The sequence below is a fragment of the Saccopteryx leptura genome, chromosome 2 (assembly GCF_036850995.1).
Source record: "Saccopteryx leptura isolate mSacLep1 chromosome 2, mSacLep1_pri_phased_curated, whole genome shotgun sequence".
In the NCBI taxonomy this organism is placed as follows: Eukaryota; Metazoa; Chordata; class Mammalia; order Chiroptera; family Emballonuridae; genus Saccopteryx; species Saccopteryx leptura.
In genome coordinates this window covers 97659623-97682655 of record NC_089504.1, presented here as the reverse complement: position 1 = coordinate 97682655, position 23033 = coordinate 97659623, and the positions used below count along the sequence as shown (strand labels likewise).

At 51.1% G+C, this 23033-nt stretch overlaps 1 protein-coding gene across 1 annotated transcript in view; it reads left to right on the top strand.

The window, feature by feature from the left end:
* IPPK (inositol-pentakisphosphate 2-kinase) overlaps positions 1-23033 on the top strand; it is a 59213-nt gene that overhangs the window by 13070 nt on the left and 23110 nt on the right. Inside the window, exons 4-11 of the mRNA XM_066368373.1 lie at positions 2147-2213; positions 4456-4577; positions 5899-5988; positions 14060-14118; positions 15417-15489; positions 18679-18958; positions 20317-20467; positions 21175-21277. Of these exons, the coding sequence (XP_066224470.1) occupies positions 2147-2213; positions 4456-4577; positions 5899-5988; positions 14060-14118; positions 15417-15489; positions 18679-18958; positions 20317-20467; positions 21175-21277 (945 nt within the window). The remainder of the gene's footprint in view (positions 1-2146; positions 2214-4455; positions 4578-5898; positions 5989-14059; positions 14119-15416; positions 15490-18678; positions 18959-20316; positions 20468-21174; positions 21278-23033) is intronic.

The following is a 23033-nucleotide window of genomic DNA, read 5'->3' as shown; positions in this document are numbered from 1 at the left end:
GGGCTCTGAGTGTCCCCAAGACTCAGCTTGGCTTCCCGGCACTTAGATCTGAGAGATGTTCTGGCCCAGAGTTGTGTTCTATTTCCACAGCATCCTGGTGGTTTTACAGGTGAGCCCTGGGCAGTGTGGAAGAGACTACACAAGAGCCAGAGTCATTGGGGCCATCCTTGCGGCTGGCCCTGTTCACAGTGAGGTCTTCAACTGTCAGTTGAATTGTGAGAGCCCCGGGGTCGCTGAGCCACCTATGTTGGGTGCCACCTACTTCCTGTCATTGCCCAGATGGACAAAGTCCGAGTGAGTGCAGGTGTGCCGACTTCCAGCACCCCCCTGAGGAGGGCGTGTGTGCCTCTGGCGAGCGGGAGCATTTCTCTGTAGCTGTGGCGCCAGGGGCTCTAGACCTTTTCCCTCAGAGGATCACAGTGAGGAAGGTCATAGGAGCTCAGGCCAAGCCAAGAGTGGCCTGGCAAGTGGGGACAGCATCAGGAGGTTCCCCTGGGGCCCAGGGTACTTGCTGTGGCTCCAGGTTTGGTTCTCTTTGTCCACAGGGAATAGGGCTCTAGGCATAGGAAGTGAGCCCACAAAGTCACATTTTGGGGACATTCATCTCACTGACATACCTCCTCCACAGGAAGATAGCACAAAGTGAACACACCCTGCTTTTCCTCCAGGTGGGCGTGACATCCCCAGGGAACTGCCACTGCAGCCCTGGCACGATTAGAATGTGGCCTGCAGAGCACATCTCTGGGCCTCACAAGACCGTGTACAGAAGAGCGTAAATGCCCCCGTTTTCTCTGACCACTGACCGAGACAGGGCAGAGTGGAGCCCTGGGGAGCATACCCTCCTCTGTATCCTGGGACAAGATACAACCTGCCAGTGGTGAGAGCACAGGCCCAGCAGACTGCAGACACACCTCGTGCCCACGCTGCCTTGGGCCCGCCCAGCTGGCTTGAGGACGGGTCTGGGCCAGTCCCCATGTGAGCTAGAGGTTAGGAAATGGGGAGGAGGCCGTTCCCTCCGTGCACACAGGTGTTTGCATCTTACACTCCAGGCGGAGTAGAGACACTGGTTGAGTTGTAGACCTTTTGCTTCAGTTCTGTGGGCCTCGCACTCCCAAGATTGGGTCCCCGGGTGGCCTCGACCTCACATTTTAACGTGACATGACGGAAGCGTTGGCGCATGCAAGGGGGGGAGATGCTGTTTTGCTGAGGGAGCTTCTAGAAGACTAGACGTGCTGCCCCCCCTGCCAGGCCCCTCCCATCTCTGTGGCCTTTGTCCTCCTTTGCAGCTGTGCTGTCATCCCTTTGAGGGCAGATGCCTGTCAGTGGGGAGGCTGTGTGGCCATACCTTCCAAGTTCCACGTCCTTGAGAGGAGTTCTGTGGTCTTAACTATCGTTTTTCCTAAGTGAATACTCTGTGCAGGTGCTGGCCACATGCCAGCTGATGACCACCTTCCCAGGGTTCTGTCTGTGCTGTCTGTCCTGTCAGGTGGGATGGCGTGGCTCACGAGTATGAATCAAGGACTGGTGAATGTAGCCAGATGTTAGGAAGGGTGCCTACTATAAACGTTTTATTTGGACTGAAAACACAAATCAAACCCATTATAAAATCATAAATTTAAAGCCGCATAGAGAGATATGGTTCTTTTTACCTTGGTGACTAAGGACTTAGGCGGGTAGCTCACAGATGCTGTGTGGAGAGTACTGAGCTACTTTTGGCTCTGGACTTGGTCCCGTCTACCCCTGTGCACATTCTGTCACTGCACTGATTCCCACACAGGCGTGACTTCCCGACTTCCTTCCCCAGTGGGGAGCGTCAGGACCTGGTGATCCTCTGCAAGAGCATCCCGTGCCGTTCTTTATCGTCCCTGTCCCTGTACATCGCCCTGCTGCCATCTGCTCACTTTGCACGTTTGGTTTCTTTATAGCGAAGTGAGAACTTGGACTTTTTGTGAGATGGTCTAAGTTTTGAATTTTCACATATTTATAATTCCCACTCTTTTCTCTTGTTTCACCTTACCTAATTCAGAACTAAAATTTTAGCCTAAGATTTAGCATATTAACTGTTTCTAAGTGTGCGCCTGCGTGGAATCGAATGTGCTCACGTTGCTGTGCAGCCACACTAAGTGTTTTGTGTTTGTCCTTACAGGAGGTTGTTCAGTTGCCTTTAGACTTTGTGAAGCAGCTTTGTGTAAAGATACAGTCCGAACGACCAGGTAAGGATTGTGGCTTACAGGTTTTCTTTGTAACTTCAAGTATCCCATTTGAAAAGTGCTTCACATTATTACTCATGTTGGGCAGGTACAGTTTTTCACAGAAATGTAATTATCAGAGGTAGAAGTCCAGGAGCTCAGGAATACAGTCTGGGCAGCAGACACTGAGGTCACTGCAGGGAATATGTGACCAGGAAGTGATTAATATACATAAATGTGCATTTGGGAGAGAGAAGGAGTTGAAGGAGTCAGAGGAGACTTGGGGAAGGGAAGGTGGGCTACAAGAAGGCCTAGAGGAATCAAAAGGAAAACCAGGGGGAGACCCAGGCCACAGAGAGGGCCAGGCACTGGGGTCTGCAGCCTGAGGACCTTCCCCCAGGGCTGGAGTCCACCAGCCTGCTCATCCTCTGGGGGGACAAGAGACATGATTCTGTGGGCAGTACCTTTCCCCATCACCTTACATATCTCTCCCTGTCCCCTTCTATACCTCCCCCCATCACCTCACCTGACTCCTCCCGTCACCTCGTGTCACTTCCTTAAACTTGGCTGCGGCTGTGATGACAGAAACCATGTCAAAGCTTTTCCTCCCAGAGTCAGGGCAGAGCTGTGAGGGCCTTGTTACTGAGGATGGTGGACAGGCCTCCTCCTAGAGCCCAGTCAGGCCGCGAGCTGTGTAGTCAGCTGCGCAGTCCTTCCCTTATCTGATAAGGAAATGAAAGCGAACCAGGCAGGCACCGTGTCTGGAACCGCTGGTGGGGGGCCCCTGAGGAACAGGGCTCTGTGTGGGAATGGCTGATGAGGGCAGGGCGGGCGGAGCCACGTTACATCCAGGATTGTGCCTGGCTGCTCCCTCATCTAGACGAAGACAGACGGAGACGTGGTCTAGGGCTCTGCCCAGCTGCAGCGCTGCTCAGTACGAGTGTTTTATTTTATAATTATAAGTTAAATGTAAACTACTCAACAATAAGAACTGTTCCCCATTGTCACAATGACACAAAATTGGCTTTGATGTGTGAAAGGAAGAAAGCCAGCTTCACCTAGGGTCTGGAAGCCAGGCGTCTCCTGTGACCATGCACAGTGTGGCTTCCAGCAACCAGTGCTAAGGCAGTAGCGGTGCTGGTGTATTCTGAAGGGACTAGCAAGGGGAAGGCAGAGGCTGCTGCCTCCCTCCTCTCTGAGTCCCTGGGTTACGGGGCTCATGGAATTGGGGCACAGTCCCCAAAACTTCCTTTACTTCTTTTTTTATTTAAAAATTTTTTTCCACTGATTTGAAAGAGAGAGAGGAAGGGGGGGGGAAAGGATAGAGTGAGAGAGAGAGAGAGAGAGGCATCAACTCATTGTTCCACTTAGGGTGCACTCATTAGTTGTTTCTTGTGTGTGCCCTGACTGGGGATTGAACCTGTGACCTTGTTGTGCCAAAGGCAATGCTCTATTACACTTAGCCACCCAGCCAGGGCCAACCACCTTCACTTCTGATGACAATTGAACATGTGGTCAGATCCTGACCAACCCCAGGATCTGACAACATGCTAGAAGGACCCATCGAACTCACTGTTATCCTCACAGTTACGGCTTATCACAGCTAAGGAACGTAGATTAAGACCAGCTGAGCCCTAGCCGGATGACTCGGTTGGTTAGACTCTAGCATCACCCTGATATACAATGTTTGCCAGTTTGATTCCCAATCAGAGCACATACAGGAGCAGATCAATGTTTTTCTTTCCTCTGCCCCCATTCTCTCCCTTCCTCTCTAAAACCAGTTAATAAAATAAATAAGTAAATAAAAATAAAAAGACCAGCTGATTGAAGAGGCGCTGGGGGCATTTCCAGGGAAGCGAGCAGGAGCTTCTCGGTGTCCGTTCCCGCTGGAGCCGCATGGATCGCGCTCCTTCCTCCAGCAGCCCTGTGTGCCGCACAGTGCGGTGCTGAGCGTGGAGGCTTGCCCGAGCCCTGGTGTCGGGGCTTTTCTGGGATTGTAGACACAGCTGACTACCCTCAATCTCCAGCTTCCTGGAGGTCAAGCTGATACCGTGAGACCCGCACCCCCACTGGATCGCAGTGTCACAGTCGTGACTCACAGGCCCCAGGGTATTTCTCAGGCGGGTTGCCCAAGGCTCAGAGGCCATGGCTGGGCTTAGCCCTTAGGCCAGGCTGACGTTTCCTCCACAGGAATGTGCGCAGCTACCATGGGTCCATCCTGTCTCCTGCGCTGATCCTGAGGTACTTTCCTTGCTCTGTTTTCTAGAATCTCGCTGTGACAAGGACCTGGACACTCTCAGTGGTTACGCGCTGTGCCTTCCCAATTTAGCAAGACTTCAGACCTACCATTTTGCTGAGCACCGGCCAATTCTGTGTGTAGAGATCAAGGTGAAGTTTTGTCGAGGGGAAAATGGTGTGAGGAGAGGGGAAGGTTGGGTTCAGGTTGTAAATCCCTGGTACCTGCCAAGAGCACCTTCCCACAGAGGCTCCTGGTGTCCTCCCACTGGGCCCCATAGCCCGCTTCAGGGACCCTCAACTCCTAGAGACTCAGCTTGCTTCCTCCTCCTTTCGTGCATGCCACCTGCACTTCCCTGTTCTGGGTTCCCCACCAGCCAGACCTGAGGGACATGACTCCTCAGGACCCAGATTTAGGCCTGTTCCCAGGTGCCACATTGGGGAGCCTGCCATGGACAGTCCTGCCATGTTCTATCCTTGTTTTCTTTGGAAGGTGACCTTCTTCGCTGCCATGCCCCCTTGGCCATGGACACTACATGCACGCTGTTTTTCAGGAGGCCAGCTTGCGGGTTGCCCTTTAGACTTGGTGGCACTCCATTTCTTTGCTTCTGTCCTGCTTAGGACAGACCTGCCCAGAGGCACAGAAACCTGTGTGACTCTCAAGGTCCTGGTTTGTCCTGACCAAGAGTCCCGAGGGGGTGCGACAAAGGGTATCACTCACCCAGCGAGGGACGTGACTGCTGGATAAGGGCCATGTCCCCAGCTTCAGCTCCTCTGCCCAGTGTCCAGGGTGGCTGCCAGTCTTCCTCAGGATGCTTTCAGATGTCCCGGGCCATTGCGTGTCTCCTTTGTCCAGATGTCTGTGATGGTGATTTCTAGGTCACACCCTTGCTCTGAGCACTCACGCCTCCTGTGCTAAGTAGGGACTACTTAACTGCTTCCCCACCAGAGTGTGAGCGTCTTGGGCACGACACAAGGCAGAGGTTCTTCTGGGCCCCAGTGCTGAGCGCAGGTCTTACGGATTGTACGTGGCCAGAAACCATGGCTCTTAAAAGGCAACTGGGGTTCCAGGTGTTTTGGGAACCTAGCAACCTTCCCATTCACAAGTTCTTGTCTGGAACGAGAGGCCTGCTTCTCGTAGCTGGGAGCGGGGCGAGTCTGCTCTCCCCCAGTCTCCAGTCTTGTTCTGCCTCAAAAACACAAAGTGACTCCTTTGTACCTTTCAGTCCAACAACTGAGGAGCCAGTGTCTCCCAGTGAAAGTTCCGACTCTAGCAGCAAGGAGAGGTTTAGACGACACGACAGTGCCACGAGGGAAGCGTTGGTTCCCGCCTGGGGCTGGAGAAAAGCAGCTTGGGCTATGTTCCTACCTGACACTTGCTGCTGCTCCTGTGTTGCCTTGTAGTTAGTTGTATGTCTGCCTAAAGGAATGTGATTTCTCCTTAAGCAGTTTTTCTTCTTTCTTTATTTTGCAGCCAAAATGTGGATTTATTCCTTTCTCCAGTGACGTTACGCACGAGCTGAAGCATAAGGTGTGCCGTTACTGCATGCACCAGCACCTGAAGGTGAGCAGGGCCCCTGGCGGGTCCTCCCTGCAGAGCAGCATGGAGGGTGGTGGGGCTTGAGCTGGGACCACCCGGGGTCCTCAGAAGGGTGAAAGTAAAAGATATTTATTGTATTCTTGTTATTTCACAAGTACTTCGTTTTCATCTTTTTTGGTTTTAAATTGAGATAAAATTTGCTTATCCTAATATTCACCCTTTTAAAGTGTATTAGTGAGTATATTTTAGTAGATTCACAAGTTGTGCATCTATCACCACTCTCTAATTCCAGAACATTCTCACTGCTTCAAACAAGTTCTGTCCCCAGGAGCAGTCATTCTCCAGCCTCTTGTCCTGCCAGCGCCTGTCCACCACCTGTCTATCTGGCATTGCCTGTTCTAGATGTTTCTCGTAAATGAAGTCACACAATATGTGGCCTTTTGTGACTATCTTCCTTCACTTGATATTTTCACTAACAATACTGAGGGTCATCCATATTGTAGCCGTATTAGCACTTCATTCTTTAATGGCTGACTGACATCCCATCATATGGGATGTCATCCATTCATATACTGACTGAACCTGTGGATTGTTCCCACTTTTTGGTGATTGTGAATAATGTTTCTTTGAACATGTGCGTACAGTACATGTTTAAATCCCTGTTTTCCTTTCTTTTGGGCAGATTCCTTAGACTAGAATTACTGGGTCTCTGGGAACTTCTGTGTTTAACTTTTTGAGAAAACGTTGAGTGCTTTCCCCAGCTGTTGCACTATTTTGTAGTCCCACCAGCAATGAATGAGTGTTCTAATTTCTCCATATCCTGGCCACCCCTTGTTATCTCTGTTTGTGGTTAGAGCCATGTGAGTGAGGAGTGGTATCTCATTGTGGTTTTCACATGCATTTCTCTAACAGTGATATTAAGCATTTTTCCATGTGCTTATTGTGCCATTTAAATATCTTCTTTGGAGAATTGTCTATTCAAGTTCTTTGCCCATTTTGAATTGGGTCGTTTTATGTGTCCTTTATATATTCTTACATTAATCTCTTACCAGATATTTGATTTGCAGGTATTTTTTCCTCTTCTGTCAGTTGCCTTTCACTCTGTTGCTAGTGTCCTTTGATGCACCGTTTTTAATTTTAAGGAAGTCCAGTTTGTCTACTTTTTCTTTTATTGCCTCTGCTTTTGGTGTCATATCTAAAGAAATCATTACCTAATCCAAGGTCAGGGAAGCTTTTCTCCTATATTTTCTTCTAAGAGTCTTATAGTTTTAGCTCTTGTGTTTAAGTCTTTGATCCATTTTGAGTTAATTTTGTACATGGTGTTAGGTAAGGGTCCCACTTCATTCTTTTGCATGTGGAGATCCAGTTGTCCTTTCTTCAGTGAATGGACTTGGCACTCTTATCAGAGATCTTCTGGCTATATATATGGTGGATTATTTCTGGGCTCTGTATTCTGTTTTATTGGTCTTTATGCCAATATCACACTCTCTTGATTACTGTATGTCAGGCAGATGAGTTATATTTTGCTTGCTCTGTTAAAGATGGCCGCCTCTCTCACGCAGTGATGCTCTCACATGATAATAGCTAATTGCCCTTCTGGCTTGGGAAGGGGCTTGTTTATGCTAATGTGTGCTGGAGGAGAGGGTTGTCCCACCAAAAAGTTTTAAAAGGAGGGGCTAAGAGGCCATTTGGAGGAAAGGGATCACGTTCTTGTAGCGAGGAAGAGCCCATGGTGTAGCAGGGCAGGGAGGCCACGAGGAGGAGGCAGCCAAAATGGCTGAATGGTGAGGTCAAGCCTTTGATTCTAGGAAAACTCGGATGAGTCAGTGGCTTTGGGAGCCTTGAATGGAAAGGGAAGTGTTTCCCGCTGTGTGTTTTTACTCGCTTGCCAAGTATGAGTCTAGAATAAAGGAAAATGGACCACCAGTTTTCGGCTCAGTTGTTTCTCAATGACCTGTCCAAATTAAATGCGAACCTACACAGGCCAGGTGGCTTTGATGGTGACTGCAGCCACTGGCTTTACACTATAGTTTTGTAGCAAATTTTGAAATCAGAAGTGTTAGTTCCCTGGTTTGTTCTTTTATTTTTCAAGATTGTTTAGGCTATTTGGGGCCCTTTACAATTACATATGAATTTGAGGATAGGATTTGTCATTTTTGCAAAACATGACTTGAAATTTTGGCAGAAAATGCAGGAATCTATAAATCGCTGTGGGTAGTTTTGCCATCTTAACAACATTGAGTCTTATGAGCCAAGTGTTTTGTAGTTTTCACTGTTCAAGTCTTTCACCACTTTGGCTGTTTATTTCTAGATATTTTATTCTTTTGTAATATTGGAAATGTGATTATAAATGGAATTACTTCCTTAATTTTTTTTGGAGTGTTCATTGCTGATATATGGAAACACAACTAACTTTTGTCTGTTAATCTTGTACCCTGCAACCTTGCTGAATAGGAGCTTTGTTGTAGAGTCTTTGGAATTTTCTATGTATGGGATCACGTCCTTTGTGATTAGAGGTTTATTTCCTCCTTTCTAATTTAGATGCTTTTAGCTTCTCGATTTCCTCAAAGAAATCAGCAGAGATTCTGATAGGGATTCTGTTGAATTGCAGGTTAGTTTGGGAGGTATTGCTCTCTTAACAGTATTAATAGTCTGTGAACCACAGGATGTTCTTCCATGTATTTAGGTCTTTAATTTCTTTGACTGATGTTTTATAGTTTTCAGAGTATAAGTCTTATACTTCTTTTGTTAAGTTTATTTCTAAGTATTATTTGTTTTGGATGCTATTGTACATGGACTTTTATTTCATTTTCAGGTTGTTTCATAGAACTACAATTTATTTTTTAAATTTATGTATTTTTGGTTGCGGTGAAATACACATAACATAAAATTTAGCATCTTAACCATTACGGTTCCCTGGCAGTAAGTACATTTACAATGTAGTGCAACCATCACCATCACCTGTCTCCAGAACTTTTATCATCTGACAGAACTGAAGCGCTGTCTCAATGAAACAACCTCTTCTTTCTTTCCTCAGCCGTGGGAGCCACCATTGTAGTTTTTATCTCTATGAATTTGGCTACTGTGATACCTCATCTATGTGGCATCAAGCAGTATTGGCCTTCTGTGATGGACTTGTTTCCACTGAGCATGATGTTGTTGAGGTTCATCCACCCTGTAGCCTGTGTCAGGATTCCCTTCCTTTTGAAGGCTGAGAAACCCATTGAGCTTGGGTGGCTTCTATCTTTTAGCGGTTGTATCTAATGCTACTATGAATACAAGTATACAAGTAGCTCTTTGAGACCCTGATTTCAGTTTTTCCTGAGTCTGTGCCCAGGGTAGAACTGCTGGATTGCATGGTGACTCTGTCGTTATGTGGAGCCACCACTCTGCGCATAGCCGCTGCACCAGGTCCCGTTCCCACCCAGCACACGAGCGCTCCCCATGTCCTCACCGAGACTTGTTTTCTGTTTCTGATAGTAGCCTCCTGATGAGTGTGAAGTGAGAAATGCTGTTGGGTTTTGCATATTGCTATTTGTAAGGAAAAGAAGCTTATTTCTTAGGCACCCACTGCCCGTCCATCCTGTGCCCCCCCTATCCTGGTGGAGGCACTTTCACAGTGGAGGCATGTCCCCTCTTACAGTGTGTGACAGGTGTGACGTTAACAGCTCTTTTTCAACAGTAGCCAGCTGCTAAAGTTCTGACGGAGATCAGGGAACACAGTAAGGTTGGGTCTCGGGTATCATCTGAAAAAATGGAGATAAATGCCAACTGTAGAAACGTCTCCTTGAGGTCAGCTTCTGCCTCAGCTCTTCTGAGGCATTTCTGCTGTCTCCTTGCCCGGGAGCAGGTACTGGTCCAATGCTCCAAAAGCCAGGGCTGGGGTGGACTTCCTTCTATGTGGCTCATTTACACTTAAGACCCAGTCAATCACAAAGAAATTCTGTCTTGATCATCATTGACCCGACAGCCTTATCTTGTATAATATTCAGTGTTCAGAGGAAAAATAAAAACAGTTCCAGGTATTCTAAGCAGAAAAGTTTAATATGGAAAGGAGGTGTTTACGGATTCATTAGAAAGCTGGAGGAGGGAGCCATAGGTTGTTATCCCAGATGGGAACATCAGAGCGCTGACCCCCCAGGGTAGCTGCGGCCTTCACTGTGGAGAAGGTGGTGGGGACGCAGGGAAGACCACCCTGATGGTTGCCTCCAGGAGCTGGAGTGCTCTGGATTCTCCCTCTGGGGCCACAGAAGTAAAGGTTGGGCCCTGGGACAGCTGAAGAAAAACCGTGCACAGAGCGAGTGCCTACTCTGCTGCACACCGATCTTTTATCTCGTCACCCTTCATGAACCTGTGCTCTAGGTTTTCTTAATGGTTCTTAGGATTTTCTGCATATGTGATCTGATCACTTGCAAATAGAGATCGTTCTAGTTCTTTTTTTCCAACCTGGATACTGTTTATTTTTATTTTCCCTAATTGCCGGCTTATGAGGAGTTTTCCTCTTTCTATTACAGTAGCATGGAAATCTTGTATGTCTGGGATAACCCCCCCTTGGTTGTAGGTGGATAATCCCTTTAATATTGTATTTCCCCTTGTATAAAACAACCCCATGTATTGCACCTTAATTTGGGGGCCCGAAATTTGGAAAATAATGTATTACATAAAGTTATTGAACTCAAGTTTTATTCATCATAAAATTCATACAACTCCTCATCACTGTCAAAACTCCCATCCATTAGCTTGTCCTCATCTGTGTCTGATGATAACTCACTGTCTTCAACAATGAGTGCAAAAACAAGCGCAAAAAAGCGAGGAAATGCAAGTAAAAAGTCTACCACTGTATGAGACGCACCCAGTTTTTAGACCCCAAATTTTCCGGAAAATGTTGCGTCTTATACATGGGAAAATATGGTATGTTGCTGAATTTGTTTTGTTAGTATTTTGTTTAAGATTTTTTCTTAAGGTATATTGATCAATAGTTTTAAGAAATGTTTTCTAATAATGTTTTTGTGTGGTTTTGATACGGTGGTAGTAACTGGCTTCATAGAATGAGGCAGGGAGTACTTCCTTCTCTCCGCTCTTCAGGTTTTTGGAAGAGTTTGAGTATAGGTGTTGATTCTTCTTTAAACATTTGGTAGAATTCACTAGTGAAGCAGTCTGGTCCTGAGATTTCCTTTGTTGGTAGGTTTTGATTATGGATTTAGTCTCTTATTATTGATCTTTGGACAGTTTTTTATGATGGATCTAGTGTGCTTCTGTTGGATTTTATCTTCTGCCTACTCAGATCTGTTGTTAAACATGACTTTCTCATCTTTGTACTTTTCAAGTACAGAATTTCTATATATTTGGTTCCTTTTTATAAATTCTGTCTCTATTGATATTCTGTTTGTTAAGACATTGTCTTCCTTGTTTCTTTCAGGTCTTTGTCCTTGATTTCCTTTAGCACTAAGCATATGAAAGTATTTAATTGCCTGGCTGGTGGTGGCACAGTGGATAGAGTGTCAACCTGAGACCCAGGTTCAAAACTCCGAGGTTGCCAGCTTAAGCATGGGCTCATCCCGCTTGAACACAGGGTTGCCGGCTTGAACATCAGGGCTGCTGGTTCATGGGATCCCATGGGTGCTGGCTTGAGCCCAAAGGTCTCTGGTTTGAAGCCCAAGGTCTCTGGCTTAGCTGGAGCCCCCAGTCAAGGCACGTATGTGAAGCAATCAATGAACAACTACACTAACAGAACTACAAGTTGATGTTTCTCATCTCTCTACCTTCCTGTGTATCTGTCTCTATTTCTCTCTCTCAAAAAAATAAAGCTAAAGTCTTTTTTTTTAAGATTTTATTTATTGATTTTACAGAGAGAGCAGGGGGGCGCGACTGAGAAGTTTCAGCTGAGACTATAGCTGCTTCACTTTAATTGTTCATTGGTTGCTTGCTGTGCCTTAACCAGTCAAGCCCAGGGTTTTGAACCAGCCACCTCGGTGTTCCAGGTCGATGTTTTATCCACTGTACTGCCACAGGTCAGGCAATTTAAAGTCTTTGTGTAGTAAGTCCAATGTCTGAACTTCCTCAGGGGCAGCCTGTTGATTGCTTTTTTCCCTGAAAGTATGGATCATTTTTTCTTGTTTCTTTGCATGTCTTGTAATAGTTTGCTGAAAATGGGCATTTTTTAGTAATATAATGTAGCCGCTCTCTACAACCTCTCTATGATTTATTATTGCTGCTTATTGTAATTATTTTTTTAGTGACTTTCAGTGCTAATTTTGAGAAGTCTATGTTATTGTTGCACATAGCTTCTGAAGTCTTTGCTCAGCTAGCTTAGTGGGCAGCTAATGGCTTGAAGGGGTTTTCCTAAATGCCTGGCATCAACAAGTGTCTCGGTCATTGGCCAGAGGTTGCGTGCGGAAGCCTGCAGCTTCCCTCAGCAGGAGAGTGCCAGCTGCCTGCGCCTTCCCTCCCACGGAGTGCCGGGTCTGCAGGAGATGAGGGCCTCTTTAGGTCTCCAGAGCCGGTGTGTAGCCTTCTCTGTGCCCATGGTATGCCAGAGCTTATCAAAGCCCTGTGTACCTCTCATTCCTTAGTTTCATCTTTTTAGCTTTAGCCTATTGTTTGCCACAGTTGTTACCCACCATCTCAGGTAGCCATGAATTTGGGACGGTGGCTTCTGAGTAGTTTTCTTAAATGTCCCTGGGAAACAATGCCGCTCTGTACCTGGTGAGCTCTGAGACAGGTCAGTGACGACAGGACACCGAGCGTGGCCAGATACTGAGCCTTCTCCAGGAAGGAGGCTGTGCAGCAGCTCCTGCCTGCTCGGCCCACCTGGAGGGGCCAGGCTTCTGTCTTCACCCTGATCAGGGCTGCTGGTTCTCATGGTTCCCCTGGAACTGGGGGTAAGAATAGAGCATTAAAAGTGCCACAACGCTCACTGTTCTTACTTAGATTTGGCTGTATTTCATGAATAAATGCTCCTCAGATTGTTGCAAGACTTTGGTTAATTTCAGAATTATGAAAATTTTCATTGATTCTGACAGTTTTTGCCAGTTTTCTCATTGTCCATATGGAGGAGAGACTTTCCATATGGTGAGACTTTTCCAGAGGTGCTTACTACCTTTGCTGACTCAGCACCTGCTCCTGTAACTGATAAAGTGTGGACTGGTGTGATTAGGTCACCTCCTTCCTAAGTAACTCCTGTTGTCAGTTTGAACATTCTTCCAGACTTCCTCCTGTGCCATCAACATAAACATGTTGTCCAGGGGAAACGAGGAGATGCCCGTCTCTGTGCATAGTCTAATGTATGTTCACGTGTGCATTTGCACACATATCTAAATCAAATACGGAATCCTCTCACGTGATTTTTCTGCTAATTGCTTTTTACACTTAAATAATCTTCAAGGATTGTTTGTTTTATATCCTTTAAATTCTTTTCTTTGCATATTTGGACACACACACATATATATATTTTAGCAAAAGTGACATCACATGCTTTGTTTTGCAAGTTGCTTTTTGACTTGATTAAATCTTGGTGCTTTTTAGCTCCACCTCTCTCTGTTTGTGGCTGCATATCATTTATTCATTGCTTTCTTCTACATGAGCCCTGCTGCATCCTGGGCCTAGGGCACACATGCTGGGGTGGACCTGGTGGTTTCTAGGTCTTGTGAGCATCCTTGACCCTGTCCTTCCTTGTAGATTTGCCACATCAGGGGACACCCAGCTTTTAATGGAAACTAGCAAATTGCCATTCAAGAGATTGTGCCAATTTTTCTTCTCACTGACAGTATGAAATTACTTACTAGCCGTACCCTACCTTTCCTGGGTATTATAATTTATTTATCTGATTACCAGAGTTTAGCTTTGTCACTGTAAAAAGGTGCTTGCTGCTGCTTCCTCACTCATGTGGAGGTTGGCTGGCATACGTGAGGCTCTCAGAGGAGGGCCACGGGTTCTGGGAGGAGTCCATCCCTCCACTCCAACTAATGACGTGCCCCTGAAGCTGGTGACATCTGTGGGGACCTCTGTCATCTCAGCCCCTTTGATTTTGCTGTGCTAAAGTTAGCCTCGTGCTGCTGCAGACCAATCACTGACACACGTGGTGGTTTCTTAACAGGTGGCAACTGGGAAGTGGAAGCAGATAAGTAGATACTGTCCCCTCGATCTCTACTCAGGGTAAGAGAGCACGCCTGCTTTGTCTCTAGTGCCGTTCTCCCTGGATGGGGGGGCGCCCTGTGAGGGGGTCAGCGAGGGGGGGTCAGCGAGGGGCGCCCTGTGAGGGGGGTCAGCGAGGGGCGCCCTGTGAGGGGGTCAGCGAGGGGCGCCCTGTGAGGGGGTCAGCGAGGGGGGGTCAGCGAGGGGCGCCCTGTGAGGGGGTCAGCGAGGGGCGCCCTGTGAGGGGGTCAGCGAGGGGCGCCCTGTGAGGGGGTCAGCGAGGGGGGGTCAGCGAGGGGCGCCCTGTGAGGGGGTCAGCGAGGGGCGCCCTGTGAGGGGGTCAGCGAGGGGCGCCCTGTGAGGGGGTCAGCGAGGGGCGCCCTGTGAGGGGGTCAGCGAGGGGCGCCCTGTGAGGGGGTCAGCGAGGGGCGCCCTGTGAGGGGGGTCAGCGAGGGGCGCCCTGTGAGGGGGTCAGCGAGGGGCGCCCTGTGAGGGGGGTCAGCGAGGGGCGCCTTGTGAGGGGGTCAGCGAGGGGCGCCCTGTGAGGGGGGGTCAGCGAGGGGCGCCCTGTGAGGGGGTCAGCGAGGGGCGCCCTGTGAGGGGGTCAGCGAAGGGCGCCCTGTGAGGGGGTCAGCGAGGGGCGCCCTGTGAGGGGTGTCAGTGAGGGGCGCTCTGTGAGGGGGTCAGCGAGGGGCGCCCTGTGAGGGGTGTCAGTGAGGGGCGCTCTGTGAGGGGGTCAGCGAGGGGCGCCCTGTGAGGGGGTCAGTGAGGGCGCTCTGTGAGGGGGTCAGCGAGGGGCGCCCTGTGAGGGGTGTCAGTGAGGGGCGCTCTGTGAGGGGGTCAGCGAGGGGCGCCCTGTGAGGGGGGTCAGCGAGGGGCGCCCTGTGAGGGGGTCAGTGAGGGCGCTCTGTGAGGGGGTCAGCGAGGGGCGCCCTGTGAGGGGTGTCAGTGAGGGCGCTCTGTAGGGCTACTGGCCTGTGTGTAGCCAGGGCCTGGGCAGAACTCAGGTTTTGCCTGGGGTCAGGGTTGCCTTTATTTTAGTCCTGCAAGTTACCTGTGGGAGCCCACAGCTGGGAGTCCACAGCTGGGAACATGTTGCCATGAGGACAGGGCTGAGAGCAGGCTGGGGATTAGGGGTCCTGCAGGGTGCCTCTGCAGGGAGGGGCTGGGGCAGGGGACAGCGCAGCTCCTTGACCCGGAAAGTGTGGAGACCTGGAGCAGGTGTGCCTGGGTGTGTCCCCTGAGCCACGTGTCCTCACCACAGGCAGGTGAATGTGAAGACTGCTTCTAATTTTACCAATGATCCTTTCCCCTTTTAGAAATAAACAGAGAATGTACTTTGCCTTGAAAAGCTTGTTGCAGGAGGCACAGAACAACTTAAAGATATTTAAGGTAAGAGTTGCTTCTGTGTCATGGCCTTTTAGGATGGAGCCCACAGGTGTCTGGACTGGGCTGGGTGAACTCATGGTATGCTGGACCCTGTGCCCATGTGGATGGGGACAGGGAGCTGGCTCTGCCTTGGCAGGGTCCTTTGGATCCTTTCCCCAGCCTCACTCCATTAGCGTGGCATCCTGGGATTCCTCTGGTATGTGATGGCAACTCCCTGACCACGGGGTGGCCTCGGGCTCCCTGGACAGCCAGACCCTGACTCTGGGTCTTGGGTGAGGCTGGCCCTGGTGTGGTCCTGCTGCCGCTCGGGCATCCTCTGTGCACCTCTGGCCGGTGGCTGATGAGGCAGGAGGCGCTGGGGCGGCCCCGCCTCGAGGGCAGCCCTGCCTGTGCGTTTGCCCTGGACTGACTGAGGGAGCCTGTAGTTCGAGGACCTCTGTCAGTTAGTGAGCTCTGTCCTGGCCAGGCAGTGAGCTCATTCACCACCTGGCACAGGCTTCTTCGGCTCTCTCCTTGTGACCTACAGCTGGCACCCTGACCTGGGCTCACGGGCGCCCTGCGGTCACCTGGCTGGTGCTGGCAGGAGTCGGGCATCAGAGTGGGTGCAGGAGAGAGAGCAGGGCTGGCCCCGATCTGGGGGAGAGCTAGTTGGACCTGTGTTGGAAGTGTGTCTCCTGGGGTCCCTTTGCCATCTCCTTTTCTCTTTGCCTCTGTCCCCAGTTCTGGCTGTGCTCTAGCTGAGTGGGACACATGTGAGAGTTGGTGACAGGGTCCAGGCTTGCAGGCACAGGTCTGTGCAGGGAAGCAGGGCTGTTGGATCTGGACAGTGTGTATCCTCCGCACCCTGCTCTGTGTGGATGGTCCTTGGCCGGGGGCAGGGAGGGGCCTATTCTTGACTTGATTTCCCCCATTCGACTCAGAAGTCTGGTTGCAGTGACATGACTTTGCTCCGTCTGCCTCCCCTTCCTACATCTAGAAAAGGAGGACATGTTCAAATCAATTTATATTTATAGTTCTTATGAAGACTTCAGGGATTTTATGTTTATATTTGAAAGATAAATTTTCTTTCATCTGAGGATTTATTTGGAACCTGTCATAAGGCTGGCATTTTGTCTCAAGGGAACCCCTTTCTGACCCACCCTGGGCCGGCCTGCCAGGCCCACTTAGCGGAGTGGTAGGTCTGGCTCGGCCCACAGGTAGACGGCTGTGCCCTGGGCCTGGAGTCTGGGTCTGAGAACTGGCTGCTTGTTGCTTCTGTTGAAATCAGTAGTTTCAAAAGAGATGGAGTAAGAGAAGAGAAACAGAGTGGCTTTTGCACACAGGCCCTGGAGCTGTGCAGCGCGTGCTCACAGTGCTATCACTAGTAGCACGCATGCTCCTGCCTTCCACTGCAGCACGTGCCAGCTGTGGAGGACGGTCCTGTGTCATGAGCACAGCCACCATCACACTGTCTGTCTGTGTGCAGTTCATAGACTCCATGGCTGTGGCCTGTCCACCCCAATACTGGTCACTTGTGAAACTTGCGGGGGGACACATGGGGTAATCATGGAGCCCACGTTGATGGCTGTCCCCCAGATGCCACAGGAGGTTCTTGAACAGCTGTATTTGTGCACGTAAAACTCTTCTCTGTCCGGATTGCAGTCACTGAAGAGAAGAGGCATTCCTCTTCCAGGGGTCACTCAGCCATGTGTGGGCTGTGCAGAGGGGCTAGTGTCACGGTGGGCCAAGGCTGCCACTCTGCCCTGGACCTCGGGCGGCGTGCCGGCCCCACCTCCTGGCTGCAGCCCGTGGTTCCTGGTTTCAGCGCAGCACGTGCTCTCTGCCTGCTTTCCCCTGGGCACCACTGCCTTCCCTTTGCTCGGCACACCGTCCTCCCACTCTGAGGCCCTTCAAGGGTCAGTGTCTTTTGTTGGTTTTTCTGGTCCTGTGGCCAGAGGTGGCCTTATTGTGTCCCCATCACCCTGGGCATCCATACCATGAGCTCTGACAGTGCTGATGGGCGGCTTCCAAGAGAGGTGGCGTGCTGCTGAACCTCAGGGCCTTGCTGAGGGAGTGAGGCCTGTCTGTGCTTCTCGCTGGTTGACTTGACTCCCATAGGCCACCTAGGGGCAGACCGTCATCCTCAAGAATGCTGCCTACTGCTGCATCACACCCACTTGTCACCTCAGTTTCTGTGGCCAGGAATTGAGGAGTAGTGTGGCTGACTTTGGCTCAGGTCTTTGAGCTGTCACACCTGAAAACTCGGCTAGGGCCATATCTGTTCCCAAGACGGCGCCCATGGCCCAGCTTGGGCAGGAGGCCTTTGTGCCTGCCTAGGGGGCTCTGTGGGGCTGCTCAGCACGCTGCTGTGAGTTGAGAAGAGCCACCAAGGTGGAGGCCATGGCCTCTTTTACAACTTAAGCTTGCTGAGGGGTGCCGTTAAACGGTCCAAACCTCCGCAGTGTGGAGCAGGCGGCAGGGTATGAGGATCAAAGGATAGGGACATGGGGGACCATCCTGCAGGCTGCTGACTCACCATCTCACAGACGAGGGAACTAGGGGCAAGGGGTTTCACCATTCCCCTGGGGTGGCTGCTGCTCAGAGTCCTCTTAGGGGCTTTCCCGCCGGACACCACAGACCTCGGTAAGAGTCACGGGATTGGCCCCACTGGGTGTCCTCGCTGGCAGTGCTGGAGACACTGGTGCCACAGGAGTTTCTTTGCTGGACCTGGCTTTAGAAGGCAGGATGGCTTCAAAGACAGAGGTTTTCACATAAGCGATGCTGGCGGCCTCACCTACCCAGCGGGAGCTGGCCCAGCCTTGCACAGGACAGCAGTGCTCGGGAAACTGGCCCTCTGCTGTTGTCTTCACTGGCCCAGGAGTTTCCCTGCTCAGGGTCTGACCGACGCTGTGCCTCTCAGGAGCCTGTGTCAGCCTCTGAAGTGATGGGCTGCGATGTCTGGTCGAGGGTATTTCAGATCAGGACTCTTGTCTTCATGTTTTTAGAACTTTGCTTCTTTTATGTCTTCCAGTGGGATTTGCCTCTCAGCCAATGACAGGGCCCATTGGGCTTCCCCATAGGGTCGCAGTGTGCAGGGATGGGGTAGGGGGAACATGTAGATGTTAGGTCCCTTTGCCTGTCCAGAGGCTGGGGACCACAGTGCTTTCCTAGCTGGCTGTTGGAAACAGCGCCCTGTTCTTTTCCTTCCTGAAGAATGGGGAGCTGATTTATGGCTGCAAGGACGCCCGCAGCCCCGTGGCCGACTGGAGTGAGCTCGCGTACCATCTAAAACCATTCTTCTTCCCATCCAACGGCCTGGCCAGTGGGCCCCACTGCACAAGGGCCATCATCCGGGAGTTGGTGCGCGTCATCACGAGGGTGCTACTCAGTGGCTCGGACAAGGGCCAGGCTGGTGCCCTGAGGCTAGGGCCAGGGTCTCAGGGCCCACGAGTCTGTGAAGCCAGCCCTTTCAGCAAGAGTCTGCGTCACCAAGGTAGGCTGGGAGGGTGGGCGGGCAGAGCCTAGGGCACAGCTTGCTGGAGTCCTGCCTGGCCTTATGGAGCTTCTGCAGGAGCCACCTGGGCTCCCACAGGGTTCCCCAAAGCCATTCTCCCAGCCCTAGGTGGGGAGCCTCTCTTATCTTTGACCTGGGTTTGTAAATTGCAGCACCATTCTGTGCTGTGGGGTTTCCCTGAAACATCACCCCACGTGTCTGTGTCCTCTGGTTTGCTGAGAAATTTCTCCACATCATCCTGGCTTGTCCTCTTTGCAAACTTGGGGGTAGGTTTCTGTGGCTTCTTTCCCTTTCCCTTTCCTTCCCCTTCCTTTCCCCTTCCTTTTCCCTTCCCCTTCCTTTCCCCTTCCTCTTCCTTTTCCCTCCCCTCCCCTCCCCTTCCCTCCCCTTCCCTTATTTTCCCTTTCCTTCCCTTTCTCTTCCTCCCTCCCTCCCTCCCTCCCTTCCTCTATTTTATTGATGAGAGAGAGAGAGAGATAGGAACATTGACCTGTTCCTGCATATGCCCTGGCCAGGAATCGAATTGGCAACCTCTGTGCTTCAGGATGATGCTCTAATCAACTGAGCTCTCCAGCAGGACTCCTTGGCCTGTTTCTTACATATGGCAGATAGAGTGAGGCACAGGACCGGAGTTCTACACTGCAGGCCCGTCAGGGTGGGGATGGCCCCAGCAGGCAGCAGTTTGCAGATAGGTGTGAACATAGGCATACAGGATTGGGGTTCTGGATGCCTCCTACTGGAGGACCTGTTCTGTACAGACTCCCCAGTAGCCAGCTGTGACTGGTGGCATCTGGGCTTCCAAGTGGCTAGTTTGGGTTTTGTCCAAACTAGAGTACATGGGCTACGCATTGCCCCTTTGTCACCTGCTAGCAGGTCCACAACATGCTCGAGTTGTGGTGTGAGGGGCCACAGCCAGGAACTGAGTTTGGGGGCCAACTAGGAAGCCAGACTCTCCAGCTGTCATGCTGAGAGCCCTGTGGTCTGTCAGAGCCCTCTGATGACAGCTGTAGGGGGTGACAAAAGAAGGTACAGCCCTGCCTCTGTGAGTGGGCTGTGAACCTGGGCTCCACAGACATGTTCTCACAGATTGGAGACATTACCACAGTCGATTAAAATTTTGTGCCTTGTCTTATCCAAACCACGGGTCATCTCTCCAAGCTTAGCTCTGTCTGGTGTGACGGAATTGTCAGGTGCTGGAAGGGCAGAAGCGCCAAGACGGTGAAGGCACCTGCCCTTTCTGTGCCTGGTCCCCAGCGGCTCCGAGAGGGAGGGTGCCGCCGTGCCCGCTGCCTCCCCAGCCGTGGCAGTAAATCTCGTTTCCCTGATGTTCTCGGTAGGAAAGAGCAGCCTGGAGCGCGCAGGGTTACCGAAGGGCTGTCTTCTGTACAAAACCCTTCAGGTGCAGATGTTGGACCTGCTGGACATCGAAGGCCTCTACCCACTGTACCGACGGGTCGAGCGGTACCTGGAGGAGTTTCCCGAGCAGAGGTGTGTCTTGGGCATGTGCCGCCCTGTCTCTGCTGGGCCCACGTGGGGCCCCTCGAGCGAGCAGCCATGATGGTGAGGTTAGGCTGAGGGGCAGGGCTGCTCCAGGGGGAGGACGGACAGGCCTCCCAGGAGGAGGGCCCTCCCGCACCCTCCCCCCTTCCCTGCAGGTGCAGCCCACCTGGGCTTCCCTGCTGTGTGAAGGACCAGGGTCCCTGCACATCAGTGGTCACTGGTGCATTTCTGGAAGAGAAAGCACATCCTGTGACTGCAAGTCCACGTCAGGCAGCTGTGTCGAGGCCGGGTGGGGCCTGCAGGGGGCAGTGCTGCTCCACAGCCGGCAGCTTCTGTCTGTGCAGGCGCGGTGTCTCTGGCTTTCCTGTGCAACTGAGTTGGTCCCCTGCCCTCCTGATGTGGGTCCGCACCTGTGGTGTGTGGCAGGTCCGGGACCCCTTCGCACTGTCCCTTCACTAGGGTCTCTGACCCAGATGCCATTTGTTGTAAACAAAACACGTTCAGCCTCAGCTCCCGGGTTCTGGTCTTGCAAGTTCTCTTTAAAGCTCGGGTGCTTCAGGACCGACCCAAGTTGTGGCCCTGCTGAGAGGAGGTCCCTCCAATGTGGTTTGAAACCAGTGTGAGCTGTGCAGTTGTTAGCAGTTTCAGAAGCAGTTCCCTGTCAGCTTTGTTATCTTTCTTGTGTCCTCCTCCAGAAAAGCACTGCAAATAGATGGGCCTTATGACGAAGCCTTTTACCAGAAGCTGCTCGATCTCTCCACGGAGGATGATGGGACGGTGGCTTTCGCGCTGACAAAGGTGGGCAGACCTCTCCAGAGACACAGTGTGCTCCTCGGGCTGTCTGCACTGCTGTGGGCTCCCCAAGAAATGTTTCCCAGTGCCTGCCCCTGGTGCTTACAGTAGAAAAACAGGATTAGAAACAAGTGGTTCAGGTTCCCCAGACTGAGGGTCTGGGGGAGGACCACTGGGCCCAGGCCTCTCTGCACCCCCACACTGGGGTCCAGGGCCTGTGGCCACTCCTTTGTGCTTCCTCTGAGCAGCAGCCATACCTCTGGTGGCCCTCACTGAGGCGTGGACCCCTCCCCTGTGGCTCATCGGGGGGCTTCCTTTCCCCAGAACTCGGGCCAAAGTTCAGCCTCAGAGACTCTTAGGGAAGAGGCCTGGTCCTGTTCTTTCTGGTTCTGTCAAATCAGGGAATTCAGAGGCTCCATGGAATTGGAGAGAAAAAAAAATTATATCTTTTACTGAGCGCTAACTGCAGTGGAGCATTTCCACCCACGGTGAGCGTGGCAGCAAGCACTGTCCGCCTGCGCGTGAGACATCAGACCTGCCACTTCACACTGTGGTCACAGGTCTCACGAGAGCTGTGTGGTCATCACTTCTGGGGTTTGGTTGTGTAGTTCTGTGGAACACATTTGCTTTAGAAAAGTGTGGTGTCTGATACAGGCACCTTCTGCTTTTTATTTTCTGCATTTAAAAATGTTATTCTGAGAGGGATTCACTGGGCTGCCAATGGTGTTTCTAGGTGCTGCTTAGTTAAGGAACCCTTGTCTCGTGGGAGTGAGGTGACAGAAGGCAAGAACAAATGAGGGGCCTCCTTCCCTGTGCACCTGGGCAGCTGCCCTGGGTCTGACAGTGTGTCTGTGGTTCCCACTGGGAAAAGGACCCTCAGTGTTGTCCCGGGCTGAGGGGTCCCTCCTGGAGACAGAGCCCTCTGCAAGGTGCAGAGAGACCCACCACAGGGTCTCCACATCAGAATGAGGGACAGAGCCTGCCCAGTGTTGCCTGGAACTTGGGTACATTGATTTTGGAATTCAATAACAGCATTGCTTCTTTTTTCAAGAGAGGAAACGTAGGACATCTTTCTTTTATATACATTTCTATATTTTTCAAAATTCCTACTAAATAAGTGTGGATTACTCTTTAATATTATTTCAGTTTTTTAAGCTCATATGTAAACGAATCTATGTTTCCTCTTTTCTAAAGGAAAATAATATTGTAATGGAGTCAAGCGGTCATTACACGACTGAGAAGGGCTAACATAGTCCATTGGGAGAGCGCTGAATGCTGATGCACAGAAACTGGGTGACTCGTGCACTGCGGGGGGGTGGAAAGGGGCAGCTGCCACTCCAGGAGACAGTGTGGTGGCATCACGCTGAACTGAACGTGCCGGTCGCCTGTTCCCCTCTGGGCACTTCTTACAGAGCATGGAAGACATGCTCACCCAGAACTTTGTCAGTCTCATGTGTAGCAGCTAAAAGCTGGACACACCAGGTGTCGGCAGGTGGCCACCACAGGTAACACACACTGCACTGCTGAGCAGTGGAAGGGACGGACTCTGGAGGCACAAGTCACAGAGGGCACACACTGGTTCTGCTTAGATGACACTTCTGAAATTACAGATGTTGCTGTGGGTTGCAGAGGAGGTAGAAGGAAGGTGGGTGTGATGATAAAAGGTCGATGTGAGGATCCTCGCAGTGATGGGACTGCTCTGTACCTGACTGGTGTGGCTGCACGTCTGATAGAGTACACACACACTCACACACACAGGGGC